Source organism: Chinchilla lanigera, unplaced genomic scaffold, assembly GCF_000276665.1.
Source record: "Chinchilla lanigera isolate Chin_1 unplaced genomic scaffold, ChiLan1.0 scaffold00001, whole genome shotgun sequence".
Classification (NCBI taxonomy): Eukaryota; Metazoa; Chordata; class Mammalia; order Rodentia; family Chinchillidae; genus Chinchilla; species Chinchilla lanigera.
The window spans coordinates 5,509,233-5,535,576 of NW_004955402.1; the positions used below are offsets into that span (position 1 = coordinate 5,509,233).

General features: G+C 45.1%; 1 protein-coding gene across 8 annotated transcripts in view; it reads left to right on the top strand.

The window, feature by feature from the left end:
- The window catches only part of Epb41l3 (erythrocyte membrane protein band 4.1-like 3), a 215,160-nt gene that overhangs the window by 49,647 nt on the left and 139,169 nt on the right, over positions 1-26,344 (top strand). Inside the window, exon 5 of one of the 8 annotated variants that reach the window (XM_013516834.1) lies at positions 226-469. The exons of the other annotated variants lie outside the window; for them this stretch is intronic. Coding sequence (XP_013372288.1) covers positions 448-469 — 22 coding nt within the window. The 5' untranslated portion in view covers positions 226-447. The remainder of the gene's footprint in view (positions 1-225; positions 470-26,344) is intronic. 8 annotated transcript variants of the gene reach the window in all.

Consider the following 26,344-nt stretch of genomic DNA (forward strand, 5'->3'; position numbering starts at 1 on the left):
CATGGGAAGGGAAAAAATAAAGTCAAGACAAAATACCTCTGATATATATGTGCTCATGTTTGGACAATTGGTAGAGGTAGTTCGCAAATTTAGCTCATATGTTCTTAGCAGCGAAAGTGAAGAGAAAACCGTGACAGTGGAGATGTGAGGTGTCTGTGGCATAAAACCCCAAGTTTCCTTAACGCTAAACCAAAGAGACGTTTCTTCTGTGGATGCTCTTAATAGGGGACGAGAAGAACACTGCCGCACAGTCCTCTTCTGGATCCAGAGGGAGGGAGAGGTGGTGGCAGCAGGCAGACGCTGATCTACATATAATTCAAACCTCACTGGGGACGCGCTGTTCAGAGGGGCCAGGGCCCCATGGGCACAGGTCTGTACCACAGTGCGCTGGAGGGCACCGCGTGGAGCAGACGGATCCCACGTCCTACTGGCGATGTCAGTGGATAGATGTTCCCCAGCTTGCCTTTCGGTAAGACTCTCTCCACACTGGCTCTTCCTCCACAGTCTCAGACTACAGCTTGGAGTGCAGTGTTGCCGAGGCGCTGGCGACAGAGAAGAGGTAGAGTTCTTTGTCTCTGATGAAATTGAGGAGCACGTCCCCGCTGGCTGATGGCTGTTGCTTCCCCTGGAGGTGAACTGAGGGAGGACAGATCACCAGAGAGAAAAAGTTAAATGTTTCTCTGAAAGCAATTCTGGGTCCATTTCAAACTAATACAGAATGGGACTCTGGCTGCCTTATCTTTACAGCAGCCATCTAGAAATGTTAAACATTTGGGCCAGGACTCATGGATAACCCTTAGAAATAAAATATCATTAAAGTGTACTGTGCCAGGCATGGTGGCACAGTCCTGTAATCACTGCACTGGGAAGGCTGAGTCAGGAGGATCACTGCAAGTTCAAGGTAGTCTGGGCTAATAGTGGGTTCAAGAACAGCCTGAACTACATAGTGAGACCCTGTCTCAAAGAGAGAGAGAGAGAGTGTGTGTGTGTGTGTGTGTGTGTGAGAGAGAGAGAGAGAGAGAGAGAGAGAGAGAACTGTGTGAAAGCCCTTTAATACATCATGCCAAAATACAGTTAACTACGTATGAGCAATGAGTCCTCAGGACCTTAGCCTTTGGTACAGAACAAGCTAGAAAAAGTAATCTTCAGAGTGTTGCTTAAAATTTTGGGGGGACGAGAAGAACACTGCCGCACAGAGAAGAACACTAGCACATCTCTCCCCATTTCAAAACAGAGACAAGCAAACCTACAGAAACTTCTGCCTTCCTTTTTCTAGTAGGCAGACACATACACTTGAAAATGGAATTTAATTCCACGCTAATGGTTCAAAGTGAGGGTATTTAGATCTGGTGTTTTCTCTGATACTTCTTGGCATGTTTTCAGAAGTGCTCACAACTGCATTTCACACAGTAACTGAGGACAGAACCAGAGTATTCACTTTAACCTTCAAAGTATGCCAGTGTCATAAAGAAGTCCGTTTCAAAGCAGTGTGCATAATTATAATTCCTTATGTGTGATGGACTCATATTCAGAGAGAAAAAATGTCTCTAAAAAGTTGGCATTTGATAAGAAAAAATGCAGACATTTAATACAATGAAACCTTATTTTATTTCCAAGATTACAAAGTTAGATGGAAAATGCTGATAAGTGCTGGATTTCCGTAATGACTTTAGTCTGCTCCTTAACCTCTGACATCTCTTACCGCATTTCTGTTGCTAGGCAACCCAGAGAAATAAAACCTGTGTGCGTAACAGAAGTTCCTAATGTAAGAATGGACTGTATTCTAGAAGCTGGTGAGCCAGTTATTTAGAATTTTAAATACATTTTTCTCGTGTGAAAAATATTACAAATGGCGGTTCAGTACCCAAGACAGCCATTGCAAGCCTATTTAACTTATAATTCTCTTCAAGTATTGAAAAGCAGCACCTTTTCTATCTAAAATAACTTAATGGTTCTTTTATCCCAAATGCCAAGTCATACAGAATGAGAAATGCCACTGAACAGCCAAAATAGATGTTATAAAGCTTTTGTGCTGCAGCATGTCCTTCTTCATCCCAGGAAAAGTTAAATGAAGCCATGTATTCTTATTCTAAATATAATTTTAACAAGTCTTGCTGTTGGATTTGAATGGTGAAAAATGGTGATAAAAGGAGACACCGAGACAAAAATGAAGCAGTGATTGTTAACAGCCTGAAGCCAGGAGGGGACCCAGGGTACCTTAGACAACCCAAAGTATTTCCTTTGGCTTTTAGAGGTAGGTAGAAAGCTCCTCCCACATGCTAACATATTGGACCTCCTTATAAAAATTATCACAGCCACACCATAACTGACAAAATGATGCTTTTTAAAAAGACTTCTAAGTATACATTTTTAAAGGCTTGTACCATCAAACATAGCCAATATTTTTGAAAAAAAAACATAAATTATAAGTTTGAAAGGCACAAGCCTTCCACTGTAAGCAAAGTTCACCTAGCTAGAGGACAAAATCCTGAGCGTTCTGCAAAGCTGAAGTGTACCGTAAAAATACAATTTGATCATACTTGCAATTTATGAGATGTTGCCATAGGGAAATATATTACGAATTCCTCCCTGGGATGCCGGGTAAACACCCACCACATGAAGGCACTGAATGACAAGGACAGAAAAGCACTTGCTCTTGGGAAATACAGAGAAAGGATGTCTTCATGTCTACATATTCTTCCCTCTGGGTCAGTCACCGAGCTATTGGTGCTAGAATGTCTTTGTCTGTCTAGACACCAAGACTGTGAGCTGCTTCTCCTCTTCTCTTATCCCTCAGGTGTCTCTCCCCATACACTGCACTTTCACAGTGGGGTACCCCATTGAGGGGGGGCTACTTTACAAATTATGCCTCAGCCACATTTTAATCTAATTGCTCACGACCCCTGCAAACTCTTAATCACTGTTGTGGTCATGCACACAGCAGGGACAGTGCTTCCAAATTAACAGGTGAGTGACTGATATTTAGCAGTGGATTAACTTGATGCAGTAAGTACCAATAACTGCTAAAAATATGTGAGGCAGCTGAACATCTCTTTAAGATGCAAACGTATGACTAAAAATGTTCTGGATGCCAAAGGAGAGCCTGCTGTCCTTGTCTTGTCGTGTTGTTTCTTGCTAGAGGTTGCTGCCAAGCCTGAAGGACAAACTGTGAGTGTGTGTCAGATTCCAGATTACTGAAAATTGTTCCACAATGCTGTGCAGTCCTGTTGTCCAAACATGGTCCAATCAAATCTGCAAACTGTAATCAAAATGCATTTTGTAAAATTGCACTTAGGGAAATGTGCCGTGGTGAGAGTACAGCCCCAAATTGAACATCTCTATAGTCCTTCAAATTCTAATAACTGCAAGTTTGGGATTTCATTTCCTGATTTTTCAGCTCATGTTTCTCATAGGATTCCACACCCAAAGGATGTTAGAGCTATGCCGGGCTCTTTGCAGATTCTTGTTGGAAGTCGTTAGCACATATCATATGCAATAACTCTCTTTCTCCTCTTAATTCTTGTTCTTCCCTTTCTTCTCCTTCTCTTTTTTCTCTCTGCTTCTCCCTCTCCTCCTGCTCCTGCTGCCATCTTCATCCTGCTTGGTGGTGCTGGGGGTCAAACCCAGGGCCTCGGTGGGTGTCAGGCAAGCACTTTACCCCTGTACTACAGCCCAAACCCCCCAATAGCCACATCTTCATTTGGAAAGTCATGGACCCCAAACTGAGATTTCAGAGCAAATAACTGAACATGTTCTCCCCATTAGCAAGCCTGCAAATGTTTTGAATATAGATTGCCAGGGAGATGCCTGGGGGAAAGTTACTGCAACTTCGTTAGTCTCTCCTTATGTTGACAAATAATCAGTCTCACCCACAGATGTTTTGCATCTCATCAGGGCTTGCGTACACCCCGTGGGGCCGCCTAGCAAACGCAGGTCTACCTCTGGGAAATGCAGATCTGTATTTCACATTTAGTGTTTCAAAAACATTCCCTGATACATCAACAGAGCTATTGCCCTCTCTCTGTCTCTCATACCTTTTCTCCCTTCCTTTCCTTTTTAAAAATATCCCCTAGAAGAACTGTTAGAAACGGCACGAGGAAAAGGAAGCTCTCGTTGTTGCTTTTTGCTTCGGTCCTCACCCACACACACTGTAGAAAACCTGAGCACATTTTAAGAGTCACATCGAAAATGCTTACCTACATTTAAATACTTATACAGCATGTAATTTCAGACATCATGTATATAGTTTACTTTTTATGATCAAACACATACACTGTTCTTTATATGTAGTTTTCAAATACCAAAGCATTTGCTATCTACCATCATCTATTGCCCAAGTTTAAGAATAAACTTCTGTAGACATTTTCTATCATTTCTCTTTCTGCACAAGCTTCTGTTTCCATTCTACTTCCTTCCTCTGCTGAACTTTATCTAATGGAATATTTTTAAGCTTGAAAGTCCTTTGTTACCTCATCATAAATCTGCGCCACAAAATGGGTATGTACAATGAAATTTAAACTTATTTCTTCATTTGATCTGACCGTACAATTCTAAGTTTTTAAAAGCATTTCCTGAGTGAACTCACCATTATAATTTTTAGTACATATGCTTAGATCTAAACAACATAAATATGTGATGAACTGATACATATTTCATGTGAAAAGTAAAATGGTATTGGGAAGTAACCTGCATGGAGTCAGAGTGACTTTTTTACCATTGCTTCAGGCATGTGCACATAAATATTATTTGTGGACAAAGCAAGACAAGGTTCAGTGACAGTTTTTCCCTCCTTTCCTTTCCTTTCCTTTCCTTTCCTTTCTTGCCCTCCCTTCTCTTCTTCTTTTTCATTTCCTTTCTTTGTTTCTCTTCCTCTTGCTTGCTTATCCTCCCACTTTCTTAGAGAAGTACAAGTACAGTTACTGAGTGGCTGTAACTGAAGATCCATATGAGGTGTTTCTCCTCCATTCTCTGAACCACTCCATGGTTGCCTGCATTTTCCACCTTCAGTTGTAGGTGCGCTTTGTCCTTCCAGGTTCTGTTTCTGGGCCCCTGTCCTGCAGACACTGGTGAGGGATGGCCCTGCTTTCTGCAGCTCTGTGGGGGCGGTTTGTGAATGGAGAGAAGAAAGGTGGTCTCGCAGAGTGCAGTCACTTCTTCATGGAGGAAAGTCGGGAGCTCTGGAGGCTGAGTCCCTTAAAACTAAATAGGCACCAGTAGCCTCCTTCAAGAGCTTGGTGCATCCCAGGATGCCACACTCTGGGGCAGAGGCTGTTTGTAGACAATGAATGTGTGCACTGTGCCCTGTGCTGTTTGTTCCAGACATCTGATTCTGACTTCGGCTGCCTCTTAGGTGGGGTCCTCTGTCTGTCTGGGGGACCCCCCTGGCTCTGCAGCTGTGGGGCACTGCGTCCGCATTGGTAGGAGTGAGGGGCCCCAAGAGAGTCTCCAGGAGTTCTGGTGTTCTTGGGAACCGAAATGGAGAAACTGAGGCACCAAGGCTAAGCTATCACAGCTTCTGGCCCTGTCTGTGGTTCACCATGAGCTTCTTTCCCTCCCTTCCTTTCTCAGCTCAGGCATCACCTGCTGGTGCATTTGAGCCCAGATCACTGCCTCAGGACTTCCTGGCTACCCCTTAGTCCCACCTTCCCTCCTCTGACTTCCCTGTAGCTGTGGTTATGCTCAAGTTGGACTCTTCCTGCAGGAAAAAAAAACAAATACAAAACAGGCTTTCTTTTACCCATCTCCTGCTGGGATTTCATCTCTCTCCTTTCCTTTTCTACTTCCTTGTCTCTAAAGTGACAGAGATAGCAGTAGCTGCATATTAAGTTATTGAGAGAATTAAATAAAATATTATATGCAAAACCTGCACAGCCCTGTCTTTACCTGTGAGGTTCCAGTAAAACTGAGCAGTTATCATCATCATCACCACCATCACCATCATCATCATCACCATTACCACCACCATCACCGCCATCATCATCATCACCATCATCATCACCATCACCACCATCATCATCATCACCACTATCACCATTACCACCATCATCACAATTACCACCACCATCACCACTATCATTGTCATCACCACCATCATTACCATCACCACCATCACAATCATCACCACCATCACCATCACCACCATCACCATCATTACCATCATCATCAGTATCATCACCATTACCACCACCATCACCACCATCACCATCAGCAGCAGCAGCAGCATTACCCCACCATCACCACCATCATCATCATCAACATCATCACTACCATCATCATCACCATCACCACCATCACCACCATCACCAACATCATCACCATTACCACCACCATCACCACCATCATCATAATCATTGTCATCACCATCACCACCATCACCATCATCACCATTACCACCATCATCACAATTACCACCACCATCACCATCATAGTCATCATCATCATCATCACCATCATCAACATCATCACCATTACCACCATTACCACCACCATCACCATCATCACTATCATCACCACTACCATTACCATCACCACCATCACCATCATGGCCATCGTCACAAGCCAAACTTACTGATATAAAAATGTTTCCATGTCTTTAACTCCCATTCACTCTCTCAATTCACTGAATTATTTATCCCCAAACTCAATGGAGATGACACCAGCAGGCCAGCTGTGCTGTTTCTGCTCTGGACCTCATGGACTGCCTTCACCCTGTGGTCCTGGATGACCTAGCCTCTCTGCTGTTTCTCTCTGACAGTTCTTTGCTGGGCTCCCCCACCAGGGTCACCCTCCGTTATACTCAGTCCAGAACTTTTGCTGTTCCCAAGGGCTCTATCTTGGGTACAAATTATTTATCTCCATGCCACCTCTAGATGGCATTTTCCACAGACATGACCTAAACTTCTCCCTAAACCCTATCTCTCCTGAGCTGCATGCAGATCTTTTACTGCCTGTTGGAAGTGTGAAGTAAAAGCTTCCTGCACGACTCAGACTCAGCCTGTATCTAGAGGAATGTACCCTTTGTCAGACACTTTCCAGGCTCCTCTAAAACACATTTATTCACCCCCATCTCCTTTGTTGGCAAATGGTGCCACCAACCACGAGGGCACCAGGGTTGGGAACCAGGACTCGGGGTAAACCTCCTCCTCTTTGGACAGACAGCACATGCAGTCAACAGCTGAGCAAAAGAAAGAGACAACCAGGCAGAGGGGAGGTGGAAAGAGGTTGGGGACAGGTATCAAAATCCAGTTGGGGGTGTAAGTTTGAATAGTCTATAGCACAGTAGAGTGCCTGTAGTTTATAACAAAGTATCATATGTTTGACAAAGAAGAGCTCAAAACTCCCCATACAAAGAAATGATAAATGTTCAAGGGGATGGAAAAGCTAATTACCCTGATTTGATCATTACACACTTCATACTTGTATTAAATTATCACCTCATACCCCATAAACATGTGCAATTATATGTCAACTAAAAATTTTTACATGCCTATCTTAAAAAGGGAGTAGTAGAAGAAGAAATGGAACATCAAATCCTGACAGCTTTTCCTCTAGTATATTTCTCAATTCATCCTGCTTTTTTCCCTCCCTACTATTAATGCCCTCATAATAACTTACCATAGAAATAGTGATAACTTACCAAAGAAAGGAGAAAGAAATAGTGATAACTGCTCTAATAATAATAGTATTTTTGCTTAAATGATAGCAAAACTGTCCTTGATCTCCTGCCATCAACGTATCTCCCACCCCTGCCTCCTGAATGCCTCTCTAAAATACACATCAAACTGACCTGTCCACATTTTCCTCATCATCTCTTTTCACAGGCTTCCTTCCCACACCTGACTGTTGCAAGCACTGTGCCTTTTCTAACTCAGTTGTTCCTTCTGTCCAGAATCCCTTCCCTGCACCCTCCTCTCATCCTTCTTTGAAGTCTAAATTCCTTTCTCCAGGAAGACTCCATATAGCTGGGTTAGGTGCTGTCCTAGGACTGAGCTTATGTCCAGAGAGCATCCTTGTGTTGAAGGAAGTTTGTTCACAGAACTGTGTTCTCCCCCTAGAAAAGTAGCATATGTATTCTCTACGCAAAAAGAGACACTCAATGGTCTGGTCCCTGTGTGGTTTGTCCCCAACAAAGCTGCTGCTGGAATTTTATTCCCAGTGCACCATTATTGAAAAGTAGTGAGTTCTTAAGAGGTGACTGGGCTCATAGGAGGGATTACTGCCTTTCTTTGGGGAGCAAGTTCTCTTTGTTGGAGATTAGATTAGTTACCACAGAGTGGGTCATTGTAAAGCAAGGGAACCCCTCCTGTTTTGTCTCTCTCAAGCCTAAGCACCCTTTCTCTTTTTGCCATGAGTTGAATAAATAAGCACAAGGCTCTTCCTGGGACCATGTTTTTGGACTTTCTGGCCTCTAGGACCATGAACCAAAATGGTTCTTTCCTTTATAAATTATTGTCTTGGTCACTTTCCTCTCTTTGCTGAGACAAAATACCCAATGCCCACAATTAAGGAAGGAAAGGTTTATTTAACTCACAGTTTGTGGAGGTTTCAGTCCATATTCAGCTGGCTCCAAGGCAGAGTGGCACATGACAGAGGCAAATGTTCATGATGGCAGAAAACAGCAAAGCAACAAGGGCAAAAGGGAGGAGGGTTGGCAACCAGCCTCTTTCCCTCCCTCACATTGCGTGTAAACTATCCGCCCCAGGGCAGGTGCAGCACTCACACCCATAATCTCAACATTGGACCATGGATCAATCATAAATCTAGAAGCCTGCCTCATGACTGCATGAGGCTTTGGGGGACATCCAGACATAAGACATAGCATTATATAGCCTGTTATTTTGTTATAGCAACAGAAAACAGATCTACATGCCCACTCTTTCCTGTATCTGGGCTCCTACTATCCTAAGACAATGCAAAGTCACACAGTAAGGGCTCGAGAAATCTGTGAACGAGGTTGAGTGGGCACGAGCTGGGGAAGTTGTCGGAGGGGCTCTGATCAGATCTGCAGAGGTGGTACCAGGACGAGGTAGCCTCAGGGGTCACGGAGGGAGAAGATCCACGCTGGGGCTGTTTATTTTCACCACTGTCCTCGTTTCTGCTTCCCCAGTGTCACCATGATCAGTGTTCGTTAACCCGCCAGTTGGCTCCAACAATGTGCTGGGTCTAGAGCTTAGTCACTTAGTCATCATTTCTAGCTCTCCAGGGTAGATGTCCCCTTTTTTTCACACTGAGGGGAAGAAACTGGGCCTCAGAGAGGTGAGGGAGCACAAACTTGCCCAAGGTCATACAGCTCATAATCGGCTGAGAGGGATGCAACCAGGTCAAGAGGCTACATTTTTTTAATCTGAGGTAGTTATGACCCATACTCACATTGTTTAACTCACGTTCATCCTCCAAACGACAGCTCAGTCTGGTTACAGAGCAGTAAACCTGTTTTTCAATATCTTCTTTTTTTCACTTTAAATTTTTTTTAGAATAATGTAAAGCATAAAGAGTAGTAAAAAAAGGTAGAGTTCCCACCTAGCCCATGCCCTCTTCCAATGGTCACATCTTGTACAACTAACAAATGGGTCCTGGGCAATACCGTTAACCAAACACAGGCTTTGTTCACACTTCACGACTTTCCCACTAAGGTCCTTCATCTGCTCCAGTTCAGGACCAACCTTGCACCGCAGCTGAGTTATGGGGACCTCCTGATTCCCCAAGCAGCAGCAATCCCCAGTCTTCCCTTGTCTTTTCTGACCTTGCACTCTGAAGAATACAGTAACTTGGGAAGGCATTTGTAGAGTGACCCTCAGTTTGGATTTGTGTCTCGTTTTCCTGTGGAATGAGGCATCACCTTTCAGCAAAGAGTCTACAACAGTGACGTGCCCAGTTCTGTCCCTGTCCACTGTAGCTAGGACGTGCGGTGTCCATGTCTCCTACTGCAGAAGGTGTTCACTTTGATAGCTTGATTAAGGTGGTGGCTGTTGGCTTTCTCTGCTGCACTGCAAACATATTTCCCTTCACAGTTAAGAAATATTTGAGAGGAGATATTTTTAAACAATACAACTTACACTCACACCCCGTAATTTTCAGCATTCATCTGTGGACCTACCCTGTGACAGTTACTACTGTGGTTTTCCAATGGTAATTTCTCTAGTTCCTTCTTTCCTCCGACAACTAGGAATTGGAATTCTTCTGTAGGGAAGAAGTACTCCTCCTTGTCCTTTTGTCTATCTATTCAGTCATTTCTTTAGAGCAGTATGAACTCAGCAATATTTGCTGTATTTTCTGGGTTATATTATATTATATGCTTATTTTATATTTGTGTTCGACTTGTACAGCCTTGACCATGAGGAGCTCCTCGGGTTGGCTTGGACAGCTTTTCTCTTTAGAAAAGCATTTTCTTATTTTCTGGCATCTCAGAGTACTCAGCAAATCAAGCACATTTTTAAATTAATAACAGCTATGTCTCATGCTGGAACACTAGAATTTCTCATGGGGTATCCCCTGCAGCCTATCAGAAGCCTTTTAGAAGTTTGCCACGTTCATGAAGGGTTTCTCTCATGTGGCCATATGGAAGCCATAGAAGACAGTAGGTTCTTTGTTCTCTGCGCTCCCCCCCAAACATAAAGTCTGGGAAATTACCATGTAAAGGATGGAATGCAACATTCCAGCCGCACAACACGGCTTGCCGTTTAATTCCTTTTCAATAAATGTGCAAATGTTCCCCTTCCTGATCGATGTACCTGAACAAATGCGGGCGTTCGGAATGGCGCGGTGCATGGGCTGGCGGGGGCATCCCGCGGTGCTCGCTAGAACTTTAGGATCTGTGAGCTCCATTCCCCTCATCACAGGAACTTCTACTTCACCTGAGGCTTTGACAATGCGCGGTAACCAGTTGTCTTTTCCTGCAGAGTGAATTAAGTTTGAAAAAGCTAAAATTACAAAGTTGCTCTTATCAAGTTGATGGTGCTGCCACAATTGTTTAGTCTTTCTACATGTGCTTCCAGGGGAGATTTTGTCTTAAAATTTAACTTGAAGGTGAGGATGAGAATTCTTCACTCTCAAAGTTAGGGAATCCAGATTAGCCTCACCGGCGCCTGTTCGCCACCCGTCACTCATCAGCCAGTTGCTATGCCGTTCATCAAGGGAACTCATCTAATTTTAGATAGGGCTTTAATCAGCTCTTGTGCTAGTTCCATTTTTATATCATCCTTTTATACAAACACCTTAAATTATTCTCAGCATTTTTGTAAGTCAGACTTACAGAAAAACCCAACCTAGCAAATGAATTCTGACAGAATGCAGAGGAAATTCTATGGGGAAAGGTCATGTTGGGCCAGGTTGATGGAGATACCCTGTTACATCTGAACAGTGTCACAGCAGTCGAGCTAAAGACAAAAAGAAAAGAAAAGGCACACAAAGGTAAGCTACGTGGTAGGTTCTTGCTGCAGAGAGCGTGCAACCGAAATTTTAAATGTAATAAGTAAGGTCATAGAATAAGTACCATGTGTAACAAATTTTCTCTGGTATATCGTCAATAATGTGATGATAGATGAAAGTATTTTATTTGGATCCTGTGTGTAGAATCTGAGGTGGTAATTAAGTCTTCAGTAATTTTGTTTACCCTTCATAAGATTTTCCTGTGGGGGAGACTACGTAAATGTGTGATTGATATGAACTGCCAGAAGTTTTCAAATTACACCAAATGTTCATGAATTTGCAAACAGTCACATCGGGAAGTTCATTTATAGGATGACTGTTTGGAACTCAGAAGATACTTCCCTCACAAAGGCTGTGTTAGGGGCTGGTATTCCAGGCCATTGGGCAAACGCCTGTTTAAGTCATGGGACATGCTTGAAGTAGGGATAAACTGTAGGACTTCAGTTACGCTACGTTGCCTTTCCTCTCTCTCTCTGTCTCTGTCTCTGTCTCTGTCTCTCTCTCTCATTTTTGCGTAGCAGCTGTGAAGCTCTGTGTTCAGACTCTTATCTGCTGGCTGCTGGGATAACTGGGTGTTCACACCACAGCACAAGTTTTTCGCTGTCTTTTTGAGGATAGGGAAGAAACAAGAATGTCTGGGTTACCATAGTCAGTCTCTCTCTCTCTCTCACTCTCCTACCCTTTTCTCTCATTTACTTTTTCTTTTTCTCTCTCTGCATAAATTAAGTAGTCCAAATTAAGAAACCAAGGAAGTTTTGCTCTCCATTCATTTGTAAATATGGCTTTTAATAAGACCATACTTCATGATATGGGAGTCGTGCATTGTGGAAAAAAATCACATCTAATTTTTGGCCTGTAACTTTCGAATACCTGTGGCTGCTTCAACATTATAAAAGTAAAACTGTGGCTAAGTATTCTGAAGATCACAAAGTCCTCTATGGGTGAATAAAGATTGATTCATCTTTGTAAGGAATGCATGCCAAATTATTCTTTGTATAGAGACAGCCCTGAAAACTTTTCACTTCAGCAACTATCATTTAATTAACTTCAGACACTGTGTCATATTGGCAAGAAAAATACTCCTAATGTTCAAAAACTCCTACCCGATGTAGTCTAATTGAATTACAGCATCACCGACAGAGACCAGCTTCATACGCAGAATACCAATGCTGTCCCATTATGACCTCTTCCCGATAGTAAGTCTTAGGGAAAATTAAAGTCATGTACTTTACATAAATGTTAATAATACTAGCCGGCATATATTGCATACAGTATGTTAGGCACCTCTGGAATATCGCAGTATGCTCGATTCTCAAGCACCCCAAGAAAGGGACACCGTAATTGTCTGCATTTCACAATGAAAAGACTAAAGCCTTGAAGGTTATGTAACTTTAGAGCCAGCAACTTTCAGGTTTACGCCCAGCACTCACTGTGCTCTTAACATCCAGATTGTGCAGCTGCTATACAGTCAATTAAATATACATACAGTTATTGCACTCACTGCAGGCTGAAGGTCTCCGCCAAAGACACGCAGTCCCTCCCATAAAATGGCACGGTGATGTCTGGAACAAATGCCATGGTGTGCCTCCTCTGCCATTCCAGGTTTTCACCGGATTTGTTTCTGCTTCCTGTTTGGAAGAGTCTTCTCACTGTTCCTCTGTAGGCACTGGGAATTCCCGTACGTTTTCAGTGCTCTGTTCTTCGTAATTTGGTCTGGACTCTGCTATCTGTTGCTGCTCTTTTTACGTCGATTAAGTGAAACTCACCTGTTAAATGATACATTACAATCAATATTTCAGAATGTATGTATTGAGGGAGGGTTGTGTTCTTGGAGAGAAGAGCAGTATGCATGTACAGTTCTGCTTTAGTACCCACAGAGCATTGGTTCAGGGCCCTTGGCAGATCCCAAAACCAAGGAGCTCAAGTCCCTTCCGGGAAAGGGCCCAGGTTTGCACATGACCTGCGTGGTCAGTCCAGGTACTATATTTTTCTGAACATTTTCTATCTTTAATTGATTGAATCTGAGTGTGCAGATCCCACAGATACGGCAGACAAGCTGTATCGGTGCATGTGAGCACAGGCCTATCATTTATCTGGTTGTGACCCAGCTAAAGATGGGTATAATAGGGCTGGGTATTTGATAGAGTACATGGACTATGCTTGCGGCATGCCTAGCACATAGTAAGTGCTCAAGAAATAATAGCTGTTGATATAAGTAGAGAAGGTTCTGTTGCTCAGACTCTTTTTGGAACTACTTTTTGGGCTCAGGCTGGCACACTACACTATTCTGAATATTTAGGGATTTTTTTTTCCCCCTTATTAATAGTTAAAACTCAGGGCTTTTCTCCTTCTCCTTCTTCTCCTGCACCTCCTTTTCTTCTTCTTCTTCTTCTTCTTTTCCCTCGTCTCGGTTTTCTTTTCATGCCAAATAGCTTTGACCTCCCTCAACCCTTTGTTCATTATCCTGGCGCTGAGTCATTTCGGCTCCCTCAAAAAAACAATCCGTCTTCAACAGCGAGCGTTTGCAGTTTTGGAAGTGATTCTACAATAATGAGACATGCACTTGTGAATTCCCCCAACAAGTGTTCTAACAACGCTTCTTCAGGCGGTAGCTGCCAGGACAAGTCAGAGGGAGACACTCTGGCGGGTCTGTGCTGATGCGCAGGGCGAGGCTGGCACCCCAGAATCACACACTGTCCTTCAGGCAGGCAGTGTGCCTCAGTGGCTACCTGCACTGGAGGCCTGAGTCTGCCTAGTGACCCTGAAATGGATTTCTGAGCTCCACAGCCCTCCAGAGAGCCAAGAGCCCCCCTCCCAGGCCTTGACAAAGGGGCTGGGCTTCCAGGGGCCTTGTTCAGCATCCTCCCTGTCCACAAAGGTGAGTCAGGAGAGGAAACTCGGGACCCCTGGCTGCTGGGACTATGAGAGATGGGCCAGGAGGCAGGATGGTGAGGTGCAGTCCCCATGTAACAGTGCTGTGATGCACCGTTGTGTCGCAGGGAGAGCGTGCTAAGTGCTCTTCACTTGAGTCACTGCTGTTTAATCCTCTCGATGGTCCTTGCAACAGGTTAGCCACTCCGTTTAGAAATCAGAGAGGGAGAGGGAGAGAGAGGGAGAGAGGATAAAAGGAGATGAGTAGGAGCGAGCCAAGGTCAGCAGGTGGTGAGAAGCACAGAGGTCTGGCCTGAGGCTGTGCTGGGTCCCCTCAGCCCATCCCAGAGCGCCGTGCGCATGTCCCTCTGACTTGCCTGTCGGGATTAATCTTGAGTCTCCAGGATGCAAGTGGGAGTCAGTACCTGACTTCAGAGATTGGCACTGAGCTGCAGAAGAACTGAGCTGGCCCCCCTCTATGGGCTACATTTCAACCCATGTTCCTGCTCCCGCTGTGACACTAGGGAAAGTGCCAGGCTTGGCTTCCTGTGACATATCGAGCCCCGTAGCAGTTCCGGCTCATCCCCTCCCCATGGAGGGGCTCAGTCTACGTTTGCAAGTTATTTGCATAAATATCTGGGAATCTGAGTGTCCATTGTGAGCCTCACTTGAGTGTCCAAGATCTGAAAAGCACTGTAGAAGTTCTGTGTGCTCGTTTGCTTGCTTTTTCCCTGGTATTCAACATAAGTGGGGGTCCCTGGCTCCCTGCTGCACAGCCTGGGCCTGACCACTGTCAACCATATGGTCCCCAGTACCAGCTTCCCTCAGTGTTTGCTTACCCCAGAGGGTCACTCAGTGTCTCCCCCTGCCAGGCTGGGGACAGTAGTGAATGGAGGTGTCCAGGTCCCCAGTGGGGGCCAGCTCCTAGTGAGCAGACACAAATGCTCAGGTGCAGGGGTGGCCCCAGAGCCGCAGAGGGACTGGAGGTAGCAACTCCCTTGAGGATGTGCGGTCTCATTAGGGATGGTGAAGGGGGATGCAGAGGGGGCCACAGGCTAGAACGGAGGAAGGGTGCAGCCCAGCCTTTGAGAGCTTTCCCATAACCACTGGGGTGTGGGGGCAGCAGTGACAGCCTCACTTGTGGCCTCGGAGAGCTCTATCCCCTGGAAGAACTTGGATGAGAGAGCAGAGCAGAGGTGACTGCAGGATGAGTTGGGCGTTGGACAGACTCAGGCAGCTCCGAAAGATAACGTGTGGAGGGGACTTGGAGACAGGCGTGCTAGTGGGGCAAGGGACAGGAAGGTGTCTGAGGATGCCGGGGTCCCCATCAAGTGACTGGGGACTATGCTCTCTAGCACCTCGCGCTGGGACTTTCACTGGTTTTTTTTAAGGCTGATGTGCTGTGCTCATCACTCGTGCTGGAAAATATTAACGTCAGTAGGAGAGAGCCACTCCCCTCACCTTGGGATCTAGCAGCCGCGAGGGGTTAGGACATCCGGGTACCGACCCACTCTCTCCCAGTGTTTGAAGCACAGTGGTGGTAGAAAGCGGGCGGTGGTCTCTGCACACAGAAGACCCACAACCCCGGAGCCTGGCAGGGTGTGGGAAGCCCTAGAACCTGGGTTGCCCGGTGCATGGAGAGACGGGGGATCCAAACAGACAAAGCAATGGACTTGTGATGTCTGAAAGAACACGGAATCACCAAGTAAAAATTTGATGCCAACCGCATGGAAAGAGGGCACAGGCTTTGAACTGGAAATGAGAGCATCTAAAATTCATCTTTCCTAGGCAGGCAAGAGCAATCAAAAGAAGTGAGCCATTTCATGGGAGAGTGGGACGCGAGTGATTTGTGAGGATGGAGAGGGGATTGTGACTTCTTTTCTTCCACCGGCCTCTCTTAGACGTATTCACTGCATGACCATCACTAGATCTCTATAGATATCACCATGACAACAATTGATATGAAAACTGTCATCACTTCTGCTTCAGATGGCCTGACATTTTCTAATGTCCTGGTCATTTCCATTGTCTGAGCACATGAGTGAAGAGAGGCATGCTTGGAGCTTGGCACACCGTCTCCTACTCCAGGGAGATAAGTCCTGTGACCCCCCCCCTGGTATTGGGGGACATCTTGCTGAGAGCTGGCGCTCTAGGTAGGTGATGAGGACAGACTGCTGGTGTCCCCCAGGTGGCTGAGCAGTGAGGACAGGGAGCTCTGTGAGGTGTTTGGGAGTTTCACCCACATCAATCCCATTATTGAATGGAAGTCCAGGGTCTGTGGTTTCAATTACCCTCAATCAACAAGAAGGGGGAGTCTAGCATCACAAGCTGTGTTAAGAGACAGACCACCTGCACATAGTATATTGTAATAATTGTTCTATTTTAATATTGTTACTATTAATCTCTTACTGAGCCTAATCTATAAATTAAACATCATCATAGATCTGTATGTAAAGGAAAATCATAGCATCTACAGGGTTCACTGCTATGTGCTATTTCAGGCATGCACTAGAGGTCTCAGTGTGTTTTCCGCAGATAAGGGGGATAATTATATGTCACATGGGGCTTTGTACACATTTTTATCATATATCAATTTTTCCCTCTTCCATTTGATTTATTCCTCCAGATTGCTTTGTTGTGTGTAATGCCAATCTTGCCCACTGGAACTGTGCAGTCTACTTTCTACCCCTCCAGTCACTTTCCTCTCACTGTGCCGTATGTTATGATCCCTGCCGCTCTCTTCATTCTTCCATTCAGCAAACATATTCTGAGTACCTTTTGGGTGAGTCAGCTTTCTGTGGCTGTGACACAATACCTGAGATGAACAGCTTAATGGAGGAAGTTTATTTTGGCTCATAGTTTAAGAGGCTTCAGTTCATGGCTGGCTGGCTCCATCGCCTTTGGTCTTGTGGCGTGGCAGAACCTCAGAGGCGGGGGTGCTTGGTGGGAGAAGCAGTTGGCCTCATGGCATCTGAGAGGAGCGGCTTGAATCTAACGTCCCCTTCAAAGGCAGCACGCCTCCCGTTACCTAGCTTCCTCCTCCTAAGCTCTGTTTCCCAAGAGGTTCCAGCAGCTCGTAATGGCTCCCTCAGCTGGGACGGAGCCTTTGGGGGAGGTTCATCCCAAGCACAATACTTTCTCACACCAGATGAGAAGCCTGGAGAAATGGGGCTCCTGCTTCTGTGACACTGGCATGCAGGATGAGAGGGCAAGTAAGGAAATCACAGAGTCTGCGAGATGACAAGAAAAAACATATAAGGGTGTGGAGATGATGGGGAAGCCTGGTATGTTTGTCACTACAGCGAGTGCCTGAGAGGATCAATTGACCAAGAGAAAAGGGTTGTTTTGCCTCAGCGTTTTGGAAGTTTCAAAACAAAACTTGATCAGCTCTGTTGCTCTTAGACCTGTGTCAAGACGGCGCATCATGATGGAAGCACACATGAGAGCAAAACCGCTCACCTCGTGGCCAGGAAGTGACAAAGAGGAGAACAAAGAGGCTAGGATCCTGCAGTCCCCTGAAAAGCCCCTCACTCATTGGGCTCCTCCTCGTAAAAGTCCCGCGCCTCCCAGTAGCACCATGTTGGAGACCAGGCTTTTACACGTGGACCTTTGGGGGACGCGGTTATGGTTTGTGTCTGTGTGTCCCCCAAAGCCTCATGCAGTCATGGGGCAGGCTTTTAGAATTTGATTGAGGGGCTGGGGATTTAGCTCAGCGGCAAAAGTGACTGCCTGGCAAGCGCAAGGTCATGAGTTCGGTTGCCGGTACCGGAGAAAAACCAAAAAAAAAAAAAAAAAAAAATAGAATTTGATTGATTATGGGTGTGAGAGCTATACCTGCCCTGGGGTGGATAGTTTGCATATGTAAGGGAGAGGAAGAGGCTGCTTGGGGCCATTCCTCCCTTGTGTGAGTGCTTGTTGCTTTGCTGTGTTCTGCCGCCCTGAGCTGTGGCCCTCTGCCATGTGCCGCTCTGCCTTGTAACCTGCCAAGTATGGACTGAAACCTCCACAAACTGTAAGTGAAATAAACCTTTCCTTCCTTAATTTTGGGCATCAGGTATTTTGTCCCAGCAATGAGAGAAAAAAAACCAAGACAGATGCTTAAGATCCAGACTATAGCACCTGGTTGCAGCTGTCTGGCATATAAAGGTGTACAGTGCGGGTGGCTTTGCAAGGTGACGTGTGCGCACAGAAGGGCAGAGGGGAGGAGTTCGCATCTCAGAGAGACATGAAGCAGAAGGGGTATGTGCCCAGCTGCTATGAAGACCACCAGTGTGAGACACAGCGTGGCTGGTAGACCTGGCCAGATGAAGGGGCTAGCTGGTGTGATGGCAGGTACTGTGGGTCCTGCAGGCTTGAGGGGAGGTTGAGCTAATAGCAACACAGCCTGATTTATGTTGTTATGGGCTCACCATATCTTCAGTTTGGAGATGACCTTAAGGGCCCCAGGCCAGGAGCAAGAGAAGAATGTGCTTAGGTATGCTGATGAGTCCCCATCATTCACAAAATGTTCAGGTTATATTTATTTAGACACAATTTCCTACAGAAACCCCCAGTTTGTCAAGTATTTTATATGTTTCACTACATGCTGGAACTTTCCATTATTCATCTAACATAATCATGAGTATCTTTTCCACATCATAGATGAACTTGGAATAAAATCATAAATGATATGTTTTCCTTTGGTTACGTGAGGAGTTGTTGAAATTCTAGTCATGACACCACATGTGTTATGAGTTCTTTACGCTTGGTGAGGAACGGGCCTGTGTTTCACTGACACAACTGTGGAATGAGCACAGCAACAGTAACGGGTTTTCCCAAGTGTGAGCACAGCAAACCCGATGGCAGCCATCACGTGTGACCAGTGTATGCTCAAAAACAGCCCGCTTCCTGTGTTCACATCACACATGTGCTCGATCCAGGGGCTTCTTTCAATTACACTAGGTCATCTTTTAAAACCTAAATAAATGCTTCCTACTATTTCTTTTTCTGACGCCTCTCTTTTGCAGATTCCCTTTATTTTCTTTGAGATTTTTTTCAGAGAAGCACGTAATATCTGTATATATTTATGGGAAAGAGTACAATAACTCCATAGGTGTATACCATGTGCAGTGATTAAATCAAGATAATTAGCATGTCCACCTTCTCAGACATTTAGTATTTCCATACACTGGGGACCTCTGGACCCTTCTAGTTATTTTGAAATGCACACAAACTTGTAGACCAGCTGCCATTAGCTGTGCCTCAATATCAGAACCAGTTCCTCCCAGCTTGCTACATTTTGGGACCTATGGTGCAATCTCTATCCCTTCCTAATGGCTGGCGACCTCCATTCCAGTCCTTTCCTCTAGGAACCCGGCTTTCCTTTAGCTCCCACACAAGAACTGTAGTATCTCTCTCTCTCTCTACCTGGCCTGTTTCGCTTAACAGAATCTCCACCCGTTCCATGCACTTTGTCACAAGTGACAGGACTTCATCTTCCCTGAGGCCCAGTAATATTCCACAGTGTATATACACAACATTGCTTTTATCTGCGCATTTGTCCCTGGACACTTCATTGATTCCTTATCCTGGCTACTGTAAATGATGCTTCAATAAGTAGGGCTGTTCAGGTAGCTCTTAGCTATAATGGCTTCCTGAGAAATTCTTAACACTGTGCTTTAGTCTTTTGCTTTCCCCCCTGTACCTGCACATGCAGGTTGTTTGGAAAATGTTAGATACAGAAATGTCTAGGTCTCACTACTACAGGTTTTGATCTGTTTGACGTATGTCTCAAGAATCAGTACTTGAAACTGAAACTTTTAATTATGAACTATTGCAAAGGTACACAATGCACCGAGAATTGTATCATAAAGCCACGTGTACTTATCCCCCGGCCATAGTAACTAGCTCCAGGAGCTGTGTTTCAAAGTTCTTCCAAAGGATTCTTCTAAGGTATGTGGAGAGCCACCGATTTATTTTAATAAAACAGGAATTGGAACGAATACTTCAGTGGATATTGACATTGAGAAAAGTGGACATGTGAAGACCACATGATTCTAAAACACTGTCGAATGTTCCGCTGGTCCACAGTGGTCTTTGTGAGAATGAAATTCGATATGTGTGTATGCCTGTTGGGTTTCGTTAAACAGTGGCAGAATTTGGGATTGGGCTTGGTGAGTTCTGGGGAAAATTCAAAGGACAGTTTCATGGATTCCCACTCAGAATATTTATACCTTGACTCAGAAAACAGCACAATGCCTAATCAAACAGGTAAATCAGTCTTCAGCTTAGAGGGATGGACAGAAAGGTCTGATGAGAGAAGGTAGGACGAGTTAATTGCAGATGATGGATCAAAGAAGACATTTTTCCGGGGAAGAGAGGGTAGAACTGTCATGAGACTTAGGGAGGGAAAGCACTGAAGCACTGCCAAATTTATCTCCATCTGTAATAGAGAAGCTCCACAGGGCACTGAAAAGCCGGGTAAATACATCTCTATCTTCATGAAGTCAATGTCTGAAGGTAGAATTGCAGGCAAGTCATGTTGTCCAAGTGACAAACGCTTAGAAAACTATTTCATCTCAAAGCTGAACAGTACTTTACAGAGGAGCTTGACCCAGTGCCCTGCTGACAGGGAAACTTCTCATCCAGGGCATTACTGACAGATGCCCCGAACATCCTCACCGCAGAGCCTGCTGCTCATAAAACAGCTCAACTCACAAGACAACGGCAACCTTCCCTTTCTGAGCTAAAATCCCATTCTTTAACATCCCTTTAACAAAAGAAACTATTTCTGTTGCTTCCACCCACTATGTCATCTTAAATATATATAGCTGCAAAATGACTTAAATTTCTCTTACCCATAGGCCTTATCAACCATAAAACCAAAATAATATTACAAATTGATGTGAAAAATATAAGACCCATATTATAAAATTAACAAAATATTGATTTAGTAAGATTAATGGTATCATTTTCTGTGAAACAAAATTCCTCATATTATGTTAAAGATATATCCCCTGGTCAGTTTACTTAATTTGGTTCACTAGTTAGCAAAAGGAATTCCCGTTTGTCTATATCTGTCATACCGAAAGGTATCAGTTTTAGTAAAGTCTATTTTTTGGGTTTAGGATAATCAGCTCAGCCTTAACCCAAACTGCCAGCAATTAGTCCTCATTTTCCCTTTTTAATGAGCCATCCCTTGGCAACTCTGTAGAGATGTTTTGTGTGCTTGGAAATTAGGGTCAGAGCTGTACTGTTACTGCAATCTCCAATAAATGGGCACCTAATGCAATTATTGCCAGGACCGGGAACAGAACAATCTTTCACTGTTATTTATTACTGTACTTACTGCTAATGAGCCGCTGTTGCAGACTGATGCATACGACAACAGGATCCAAGCAGTGAGTCTCCTACAAAATGGGAAGGGACTCTGTAGTGTGGGTTGTCTTAAGTGTAGGCACCTGAGTGGGTGAATAAGGTCATTTTAACACCATTTTTTTCTGTTCTAGCTTCTGTGAAACAACTGTCTGCCTATACTTTGTCATCCATGGGATTGTTGGTATCAACTGGCCACCTAGATTACTGGCTCTCAAGACCCAGGGTAATTTATAATCACCCAGAGAGCTTACTGAGAATGCCTGGACCCCAACCCAGAGCTTATAATTAATTAGTTTGAGGCTCCAACCGTGAATCTGCATTTTTAATAAGCACTCTGATATAAATGGCATGCATATGTTGATCACTTTCTGAGTTTATTCATTACACAAAAACAAAACTGAGAAAACTACATGTAGCCAACCTAGTTTGAGGAAGTCTGCTGTTCCCCTTGGATCCTCCTGAAAGGAGTCAGTGATGGGAATCCACGCAAATCCCTCACAAAAATCTAGAACAGGGCAGAAGCAATAGCCACCGTTTGCCTTCAGGTGGTTTTGACCTATTAAACAGATTTATTTCCACAGACAGTCTAGATGATTTCTTCATCAGTTCCCAGAGCACTCTGGCAGCTGAGGACTGAGAGGGGCCAGGTGCTCAGGGTGAACTCACACGGTGAGGTCCACATCGGTGAGACAAGCAGAGAGGGAGGAGAGTGTGGGCAACAGCAATCAGGGAAGCAAAGCTGACATTCTCCTTGGAGTAGCGATTGTGTAAAGTTAACCTCACACATTTACCTAAAGAGGGCAATGTTAACCTGAAGATCCCACTGAGAAGTTAAACCGGGTTTCTGAATGTTCGGAGACTCCTTCCTTCCCCAGTTGGTTCTTGATAGCTGCGGGAATGCAGTACCGTGGTTGATTGGGATTATTTACAGCTTCGTAGGAAATGGAGGGGCTTGCTGGCACTTATTTTGTCTTCTTTTAGGGCGGATTAAAATATTAACTCTCTTGGTACAACCCAGTAGAAATCATCTGTTTGGGAGTTAAATTTAATTCTATGGATCACCAACTCCCATTGTTTATATGTTTTAGTATTCCATTCTTTATATTATGTATAAAAACTCCAAAGAAAAAGCATTCATAATGGATTTTTATTCTTAGTTAAGGGATGAAGTATAGAATTATTGAGCATTTCAAGTTCATATAAAACTAAGCATTAGACTAACCCTTATAAACGTATTGTTAGAAATTATTCTCTTTAACAGGGTTAAGACCTATTTCTAAAATTTACCAGACATGGAGAAAGCCAAAAAATAATAAAGGCCTCTTTTAACATAATGAAACTTGTCATAGGTATTCGCCCCACCTTTGTAGCTATTATGAGTATAAATTAAAAAGAGGGAAGTGTGGAACTGTAGTGAATAAGAATGATTTCCTAATGGTGTGTTAACACTTTTTTGTACATTTTGTGTTGCATGTGTAGTGCGGTGGCTTTTAATTTCATCTTGCATCTGTGCCTTGCCTGTATAGAGCCCTGCGATGAGGTGTACACACCCAGGATGAATATAGCACCTGGAAGCCTGCATGAGCTCTAAACGCTATTCTTAAACCCTGGAAACACTTGCGAATTTTTATCTCAGAAGGAGAAGCTTGTTGCTTTTGAATTACGAATTTGCCCTTGTGTTTTTCTTATTAATGGTCTCCAGTGACACTGTGGCTGAAGACATGAAGTTCTGATATTAAGGATCTGATACACAATTCAGGCGCCTGACACTGCTCTGAGCCCAAAATAAGCGTCAGCTACTGCAGGTAGTTACTGCAAGGGCTGGCAGTGTTTTCCAAAGGCAGCGAGTTCAGTTTGAACAAACGAGGACATCTGAGTGTACCAAGAGGGTAGCACCACTGGCTTTGGTTAAACTTTAGTATTCCTTTAATCCCCATGTTTGGGGACACACTTCAGATGGGTCCACTGCTCAGACTCTCTGCCTTTTGGAATCTTGAGGCTGACAATATTGCTGTCAGTATGACCTGCAACTCTGTCCATCCTTGCCGTGGCTAGCAGGCTGGAGTCAGTGTTGCTGTTCAGGTGGCGGAGTACCAGGAGTACCCATGGGTCACAGTTCTATTAATTCTTGTGGCGGGATGGAGGTTCTGGGCATCCTGGCTCTTCAGCTTGGGGTGAATTTACACACATCCTACGTGAAGTAAGCTGCAGCCTTTTTGCCAAAGCACAGCTAGAATTCTGGATGGCTTCTTGCCTTTCAGTGATGTTCAGTAGAGCAATTACAGGAAGCCCATGAAGTGGGCCTATGAAGTGCTGTAGAAAAAGTACCAGTGTAGTGGGGGACCAGAATGGGTACGCCAAGACCTAGGCTGGAGCCCCAGGATCCTTTTCCCTTTCCATGGAGGATTTCAGCGTTTCTGTCACACTCCATGTCGCCCTCTCCATCGAGAACAAAGCAGGAGTTTGAAGAACTGACTCCTTGTGCCAAATCAGCACTGACTCTGGGATCGCGTGACAGGCATTCCCTGACCAACAGCCTCTTCTCCGTAAGGTAAAGAAACAGACCACAAAGGGTTTCAGGACAATGCCGAGCACAAAGACTTCTCTGAGCCGGAGGGGTGTGAGCACGGCCTTCTTTGTGACCATGGGAGGGAGGCACGGAGTTCAACTTCTAAGAAAGAAAGCAGATCCACCATGATCAAATCACCACTTGCCGCTGCTCTGTGATTTTCCTTCTTTCCTTGTGGAAGAGCTCGTTATTTTATTTCCTGATGAGAGTGAAATAGTAGGTTTTTCATTGTTGACATATTTCATCATTTACTTTTCATTTTCTACTCTCCGGGTATTAGGACGTTGTATCTCCGGTGGAACCTTGCTAGCATTGAGGCAGACAGATTCTTGAAAGTAGTCCCTTAGACTTCTCCATGTGATAGCTCAGGTCATGCTTCAATGTCCATCCATCTGTTTGGCCGAAAGTAAGCGGTTGGCTTGCAGTGGACCCAGAGAGGCATTGGGGGACGACAGAGATGCCTGGGGGTCTGAGGGTGGGGAGAGGTGGGAATCCTGCAGGACAGCAGCGAGGTAGAAGGAAGAGTGTGGTTAGAGATGCAAGCAGGCTACCCAGGGAGCTAGGCCCTGCCCATGCCTGGTGGGGCACCTCTGTGCTAGGAAAAATAAGAGCATGGGGAAAACCTTGGTCAAACTCAAAGGGTTTCACCATAATTGCTTCTCAGATTCACTTTTAATGTGCCGTGGATATAGCTCAGTGGTGCAAATGCCTGCCTGGCAAGTGTGAGGTCGTGAGTTCGATTCCTGGTGTCAAAAACAAAACAAAACTTTTAAGCTATGCTGCAGCACGGTTCTTACGCTCATGGACTATTTCAATAATTCGCGAGCTATTCCTAAATTTCCTAATGGCCCACTTCATATTCCACCACTCTCCTCCCTCGACGCTAGTCATTCGTATACTATCCCTGATTTTCATCACCAAAAAGATTAAGATTCATGAGTCATGAAGAGAACAGTTTGCTTCAATTTAAAAAATAACAGAAACGCCGCAATAAAATGAATGAAAGTATGAAAGCCATCTGCGTCTCGAATGGTAACTCTGAGTTCACTGTAAACAGTGAGATTTGTTCAAGTCCCTTCCAATGGGGAGCGAATCCTTTCTTGGTCTGAGGAGCTCCTCACAGCCCTGTGAGCCCGCGTAGTGGGGATGTGGTCTCTCGCCCTCAGAGGGGGGATTTCCTGATGGACACCTCAGTGACGTGGTCCCTACACTTAGCCAGTACTTGAGCTGTCATCTTTGTGGTTCATCTCAGACTACGTCCTCGTTACATCTGGCATTTGAATCGGGGCCACAGTCTCCTCCTACGTGACCTAGTATTTGCCCATTCAGACTCGGAAATGCCACATTATTGTTAAAAAACAAAAAAGACTTCAGTCATATTTTCGTGCTCAAAATTTCTGCACACCTGCAGAAGACGGGTCTGTGAACGCCATAGCAACGTAGTAATGATAAATCTTCAACTTCTCTCCCATGCAATCTGACAACTCCGCCGCGGCAGCCAAGTCATTGGACGCCACGTCCTTGTTCTGTGGGTTTTCCCCCTCCTGGAAACCCGGCCCCATCGCCCCACCTCCTGGCGACAGGCCAGCGCACTCCTCGCTGCCCGAGGCTTCTGCGCCCCATCTTTGGCTCCCGTTAGTAAATGCAAGATTTCCTCTGAGCCCTCTTCCTTCCCTGCCGAGCTCCTGCAGGGGCGAGCAGCTGCCTTGGGGAGGGCCTTAACACTTCCACCGGCTTCGGCGACTCGGAAGGGGAACCACTTCCCCGCCTGCACGCGGGAGCCGGGTCCTCCGCTCTCCTTCCAGCTCCCCTTCAGAGCCCGGGGCGGAGGAGGGGCTGAGCTGCGGGGAGATGGAGGAGAAACCTCTTTTTCTTTTTCGCAGCCTTAAATTCAAGGCTTCTCTATTAACTTAGAATTTCCCGAGCTCCCAGCCTGTGGCAGACACATCCCGTTCGGATGTTTCTCTTTGAAAAAAATAATAACAGCCCTGCATCCTAGGCCACTAAGGCACTCACCTGGAGGTCACGCGCCCCTCGGCCGCGCTCTGGGGGCGGCCCCGCCCGCGGCTCTGGATCTGGGCGTGGAGCCGCGCGTCCGCGGGCTGCGTGTCGCCGGGCGGG